The following is a 6,959-nucleotide window of genomic DNA, read 5'->3' on the forward strand; positions in this document are numbered from 1 at the left end:
AGAAATCGAAAATGAATGACGCGTTCAAATTCTTTTCGTTCTACTTTTATTCCCGATTCCCTCTCAATCTGCCATCCATAACCCTAATAATGTACAATAACTATGATCCCAGGCTCCAGGATGCAGCATCCTATCGCCAGCGCCGAAGGTATTTGCTTGTATTTTGTGTCTATATATTTGTTCTACGGCGTATAAGTATTTCTCTGTGAATTTTTCTAGTTAGTTCCAGGTATATTGTATCGATTTAGCACAATTCTGTCGTATTTATTGTTACTTGCTTTGTGATTTTGTGACTTTAAGTATATTATGTTTGTGTACCTTTAATTGGTTATGTGTTGTTAATAGTTTTGCAAATTTTGTGCTTTTTGAGTATATTTTGCTTGTGCGTTTATTGTATTCGGGTTATCCCTTTTATTGTGATTTCGTTTTATTTCCTTTCAATTTGGAACGTTTGGGCAATTGAGCGAATTGATATCCATATATTTGACTGATGACACAAGTTTAACGGGGAGAAGGTACTCCATTTTCGTTGGGTTTTCCTTTTCTTTTTCTTTAAATTTGTGATATTCGAGCAATCGAGCAAATTGATGTTTTTATTTACGTTAAAGTGAGAGGGTACGGTGATTGATGGCCTTCCTGATGGTGCTATTATTTCATTTTGTACTGCAGCGGTTTCATGGGACAGCCACCGATAGAGATTCCGCCTCCAGTGCCAAGTGTTGGGCCCCCACCCAGCTATGATCGTGGCAGAGCTCATGCTTCTTATGGAGCCATTCCCGTGGTACCACCACATACAGCGGTTGGTGTAAGAGCTGGAGGAGGTAGTGTTGGTTTTAGTGGGTATCCTTCTGTTGATCACGGTGTTGGAAGAGGGTATAATGTGAGCTATGGTGGTGATTTTTCCGACAGGGGCAGGGCCGGAGTTGGAGGACGAGGATTCAACAACGGTGGCTTTGGAGATAGGAGAGATGGCGGAAGAAGCCATGACAGTGGGAGGGGAGCCAGTGTCTCTGATAGGGGTTTTAATCCAGGTCATAGTAGGGGTAGGAATGTTGATGAATTTGGCAGTGGGCGTGGTGCTATCAGGGGTGGTTTTGATGGAGGCCGTGGTGCAAGAGGGGGTAGGCCCAGGGGTGATGACTTAGATTATGTTAATCTTCCAGAGCAAGACTTTAGAGGCTTAGTTGGGTTTAAAAAGGATTTTTATGTGGAAAACCCATCTATCAGGGCAATGACCGAGCTAGAAGTTTCGATGTATCGTGCAAGGCGGGAGATTACTGTTGAAGGTCATGATGTTCCCAAGCCAATTAGAATTTTTCAAGAAGCAAATTTTCCTGGTATATATTATTTATTATATCAAGCCAACTTTTCTGCACTAAATATTTCATGATGACCAGTTTAAGTCGCACATAAATTATTGTGTCTGTGTTAGTTTAACAATTTTGCATGTTCCTTTATTTTATTTTACTTTTTGATTATTAACTTTTTAGTTGCTTGAATTAAGCTTATGAATTTATTTATTTTTCAGATTATTACCTGGAGGTCATCGCTAGATTGGGCTTTGTTGAGCCAACTCCTATTCAATCCCAAGGATGGCCGATGGCTTTAAGGGGTCGAGATCTAATAGGTATCGCTGAGACTGGTTCTGGAAAGACTTTGGCATATTTGCTTCCTGCTTTTGTTCATGTTAGTGCTCAACCCAAGCTGAGTAAGTCCTTGTGCGACTTTTATTCTGTTGCATTCCTTTTATCTGTGTGCATATCAATCTTGTGATAAAATTAGCTAGAATAACAGGACAAGGTGAAGGTCCAGTTGTACTAGTACTAGCACCTACTAGAGAATTGGCTGTTCAGATTCAAGAAGAAGCTGTAAAATTTACTTCATATGCAAACATAAGGAGTACTTGCATCTACGGTGGTGCCCCAAAAGGTCCACAAGTTCGTGACCTTAAAAGAGGTATCTCACCTTTTTCATTTGTTTTCAATATTAGTTAAGACTCCGGAATGCTGATTTTTATTTTTGGAAATTGCTTGAAAATATCAGGAGTTGAAGTTGTCGTTGCTACGCCGGGCAGATTGATAGATATGCTAGAAGCACAACATACTAACTTGAAAAGAGTGACATACCTGGTACTGGACGAGGCTGATCGTATGCTAGATATGGGGTTTGAACCTCAAATCAGAAAAATTGTTTCTCAGGTATTGAGACAGGTTTCTGTTTCATTTACAAGTGTAATAAATTTGTGTCTAGTTTGACATTTTTGACCTCGTGGCTGGATTTTTGAAAAGGGCCTCAATGACATGAGAAATAATGCATGGCAGTTCTATGTCTTCATTTTAATAATCTAGATGTAGCTCATGTATTGGTGCTCCTTTATGATCTTATTGTATGAATTTGATCCACCAATTTTTGCATGCTATACTTTATAATATGTTGGAAAACTGTAATATAGAAATAGTAGCAGTCAAAAGAAAGATGATAAAAACATGATATGTTATCGAACAACTTTTATCACCTTACTGGTTAAAAATTTAACTGAAAGTTCAAAGGTTTAATCATTTTCACTCAATGCAGATACGTCCTGACAGGCAAACATTGTACTGGAGTGCCACATGGCCAAGGGAGGTAGAGACTTTGGCAAGACAGTTCCTGCGCAATGCATACAAGGTTTGTCTTGATTTTTTCAAAGTAATAATTTTATCTGTTGTACAAGGTCAGAGTGATCAGCTTGAGTGCTTCTCCTTAGAAAGATTGCTAGATTGTATGTACTTTTAGTTCGATACATGACATCTTATCTTATAATGTTGATGTGTAACAGGTTATCATCGGGTCTCTGCATCTGAAAGCGAACCAATCTATACACCAAGTTGTTGAAGTTATGACTGATTTGGAGAAGTATAACAGGTGATTTTGGTTGCTACACTCTGCTCTTCTCTCGGTACTTCTTTTGTTGCTTACTTCATAATCTTTCTGCAGGCTGATAAAATTGCTAAAAGACTTGATGGATGGAAGTAAGATATTAATTTTTGTAGAGACAAAGAAAGGTTGTGATCAAGTCACAAAACAGATGAGAATGGATGGATGGCCAGCTTTATCTATCCATGGTGACAAGACCCAGGATGAAAGGGATTGGGTCCTGGCTGAGTTTAAAAGTGGCAGAAATCCGATAATGGTTGCCACTGATGTGGCAGCTCGTGGTCTTGGTAGGATTAATCTCATAGCTTAGGAAATTTTTAGTCTCACATTTTGGTTTTCCAAATATATGGGCACGTCTCCCGGCTGTCCTCCATGTTCCTGAGAATAATGTGGTTTGGGTGCATAAGATGGTGCTATCATGCGTACTGGCTGCTACCTATAGAACTTAGCTGTTGTTTTTGAGTGGTGCCTTTAATGTCAGAGGAGGAATCACTGGTTGGATTCAGGATTTGAGTTTATTGTATCCCTTGAATAGGTCAAATTGCCCAGAATTAGTTTAGGATTATTTTAGAAGTTGGTTGAATAGCAAGGAGAAGAGCGATTTTGACTGTTCCAAATGATTCCTCTTCATGGTATACTGCCTTAAGATATCAGCTTCTTTAGACAGACGCAAGGGGCGAGGTTTACCGATGTACTATTCCTCTGTTTTAGGCTAGGAAATCATAGCTTAGTGGATTTTTTGATTTGTGCTGTCTTTGGTATGCGGTGATCATTTCGACTCTTAACTTAAGAAACCTAATTTTTATTTATTGGACATTTTCTGCATGCAGTGTGCTCCTGCGTGTCTGAGTAACATAGTTGAATTTCATGCACCCATCGATCCACACTCGGGAAGCTGGTAGTCTTGAAAGCCGGTTGACTCTTGCGAGATTGTACATCATTGGAATTCGATTTTGAATTGTAGTGGAGGAACTGCTCCTTATCCCTGTAAAGCTAGGTAGGCACCTTTAAAGAATGTGTTCAATCTTTTGTTCGAACAGCTTGGATCTTAGGAGTGCAGGGATAAGGGGATTGTCTAACAATGTCTACATCTGATGCAATTTTTCTCTGTGCTGTAGATGTGAAGGACATAAAATGTGTCATAAATTATGATTTCCCAACATCTCTAGAGGATTATGTCCACAGGATTGGTCGAACTGGTCGTGCAGGAGCTAGGGGCATGGCTTTTACATTTTTCACTCATGGAAATGCCAAGCATGCAAGAGAACTCATAAAAATCCTGCAGCAAGCAGGGCAAGTTGTTCCTCCTCAACTCTCTGCTATGGCACGAACCGGTGGCTCTAACATGGGGGGTAAGCATTCTAGAGTTTCATTTGCAAAATAGCCTTTCTTCACTTCACTTGGAAATTTTCAATATCCTTCAAGGGCTTGGTTACACACACTCATTAACTTTCTTGGCAGCTTCTGGAAGCAACATCCGAGGACGCGGATGGGGACGTGGTCGAGGAGGAGGAGCTTTTGGCAACCGTGGTGCAGTTTCAGTTTCTGGAACCAACACTATTCCTCTTGGTGGCAAGAGGCCATGGTAGATTTTACTAAATTATTATTTGCTTGCATTAACTGGGAAAACATGACTTGTTTTAATTTGCGTAGTGCTGAAAGTGTGCCGGGTTAAAAATATGTTTGTTTCGCCATGAAGATTGGAAGAATACACTTTAAGATTATTATAATTTGTGCAATAATCCGTGTGTTTGTCGAGATGATTGGTGTAGTCATCTCGCTTCTGTCGCCTATTATACGGTTAGTTTATGCTACTCCGCGGATCTCGAAACCAATGGATTGTATTGTATGGACTCCATATATTAGCACGAGTGCCGAATACCTCGTCTCTTTATGAATTTAGGTTAGAAAATACATGAATATAAGTATTTCAAGTCTTGTGTAGTGTTTGTTCAAACTCCCAACAATCGAATAACCATATGTTTTTCCCATACGCATTAGTAATAAACTACTAAAATAAGTTGTAGTTTATGCATAATTATTCGTAGTCACTTGATTTATTAGGATAAAATTTTAAACGAGTTTTGAATTTTACTTGATACAATTTTAAATATTAAATATTTTGATGGGCTTGTATATTATAAATTTTAAGAAATTGAGGGTTGTTTTACGAGTTTATATCTGTGAGACGGGTCGATTTGATTCATAAATTTTGTCTTCTCACTGATCATTTTTCTTGTGTTTTATCCATTAATTGTATCCAACCCGATAAAAACCCTTGACTTTATTGTGCCAAATATGATAGGCTTTATATGCAATTTGTAATTTTCTAAATGCTGCTCTGACATCCTTTGGGACAACATGAAAATTTCGAAGATATTATGATCGTTGAACAGTGGAGAGATCTAAATTTTTTGTATATTGAAAAATTATGTAGCTTTCTCCTTCATATGGTTATAAAAAAAATTAACATTAAAGATACAATAGCAGCTCTCCCAAACAAATTTTATAACAATCGAAGTAGAGGATAATTTCTCAACGAGTAAGTCTTTTGTGATACGGTCTCACGAATCTTTATCTGTGCTACGATCTCATGAATTTTTATATGTGCGACGGGTCAACCCTACCGATATTTACAATAAAGAGTAATATTCTTAGGCATAGTTTGTTACACATGATGAGATAAACATGTGATATATAATATAAGGATAAGTTAAGGATAAATAAGATGTAGGATATTATATTTAATGTTTGGTATGATTTTAATAAGAGTGATTAAATTTATATATTAGATTGTAATGACAAAATTAACCTTATCATTAATTTCAAAGTTGTTGCTTGAGTTCATATTTTTTATCTGTTCATGCGTCGATAGTGCTTGCATGATTTATTTATTTTTACTTAATTTTATATATTATATAATATGATAATTGAACCCTTGATTTTGTGAGTCAAGTCAAATATCAATTTTTAAGGTTAATCGAGTGATACTAATAATTTTATTGATATTTATAAAAATTATTTATATAATTATCTCGAATTCATTTATATAATTATCATATTATATAATATATAAAAATAAATAAAAATATTTATTTGATTTTAATTTCTACCTACTAGCATAGATTTATAAAAATCATTTATAAAATGAGGGCAATTAAGTCATTTGTAGTGTATTTTATCATTAAATTAAAATTATCACACCTAATAGAAGAGACATTTTATCCTTCTAAAAAATTATTTATCAAGGGCCCATGATATTATCATGAGCTTTTTTAAAAAGGTACCAAACATGGGATAAGGAGGATTATTTATCAATCCCTCCCTTATATCATGTACCAAACTATGCCTTAGAATAAAAATAATATTTTTTCATGGATGACTCAAATAAAAAATTTGACTCACAAAATACGACCCGTGAGATCGCCTCACACAATTTTTTGCCTTTCTTAAGACAATTTTCTGATTATTATTATTATTTTTTAAAAAGAAATAAATATAGTTGGGTTTTTGGTGTCTATAGATTCGATTCGAATATGATGAAAATTTATTTAAATTTCTCAAATTCAGTTTGAATTTGGTCTCGATTTTGGGTAAAAAGATTCGAGCATATTCATGAGCTGTTATTCGAAAATAAATATATAAAATACTCTAATTTTATTTAATATATGATTATAATATATTTGTAAAATGTTAAAACATAGACTTATCGAACAAAATAATTTCGGTTTGAGTTTTATTCGGAAAAAAGTTTGAATTTTAAAGATAATTTAGCATTTGTTATTTAGCTTGATGCCTTCGTATTTATAGTGAAACTTAAATTTCACTTGACATCGAAAAAGGTTAAATGTAATGTAGTGATAATAAATAAAGTAATTGAACCAAAATTACTTGTAAAACCACAATTTTTATTTTTATTTATAAAAAATTTTTTGTGGTTTTACAGGTAATTTTTACGGTTGACAAGGGTAACATCGTAAATATAACACCTTTTGTGAAGCCCTAACGCAGCTGAGTCCGGTCTATATAATCTCCTCGACCAT

General features: G+C 35.5%; 1 protein-coding gene across 2 annotated transcripts; it reads left to right on the plus strand.

Annotated features, from left to right (window-relative positions):
- On the plus strand, positions 1–4,658 carry LOC142520651 (DEAD-box ATP-dependent RNA helicase 20-like). Of its 2 annotated transcripts, none has more exons than XR_012813964.1 (10): positions 1–148; positions 670–1,337; positions 1,529–1,708; positions 1,795–1,956; positions 2,044–2,198; positions 2,575–2,667; positions 2,819–2,904; positions 2,977–3,203; positions 3,747–3,913; positions 4,035–4,249. XR_012813964.1 is itself a non-coding variant. In XM_075623728.1 (10 exons), the coding sequence occupies exons 1-10, from the start codon at positions 12–14 to the stop codon at positions 4,503–4,505; spliced, it is 2,070 nt and encodes a 689-aa protein (XP_075479843.1). In that variant the 5' UTR covers positions 1–11; the 3' UTR covers positions 4,506–4,658. The 2 variants fall into 2 exon arrangements, 1 of the variants encoding a protein (XP_075479843.1); XM_075623728.1 differs by lacking the exon at positions 3,747–3,913 and adding an exon at positions 4,378–4,658 and having other exon boundaries at positions 4,035–4,268.
- Positions 4,659–6,959: the final 2,301 nt, after the last annotated feature.

The sequence above is a fragment of the Primulina tabacum genome, chromosome 12, assembly GCF_025594145.1.
Source record: "Primulina tabacum isolate GXHZ01 chromosome 12, ASM2559414v2, whole genome shotgun sequence".
Taxonomy (NCBI): Eukaryota; Viridiplantae; Streptophyta; class Magnoliopsida; order Lamiales; family Gesneriaceae; genus Primulina; species Primulina tabacum.

Bases quoted from the DNA above. Each gene is read 5' to 3' on its own strand.
- LOC142520651 (XM_075623728.1), top strand. From the start codon at position 12: ATGAATGACGCGTTCAAATTCTTTTCGTTCTACTTTTATTCCCGATTC. The intron at 1,338-1,528 runs GTATATATTATT...TTTATTTTTCAG, and splicing joins TCAAGAAGCAAATTTTCCTG to ATTATTACCTGGAGGTCATC. The intron at 1,957-2,043 runs GTATCTCACCTT...TGAAAATATCAG, and splicing joins AGTTCGTGACCTTAAAAGAG to GAGTTGAAGTTGTCGTTGCT.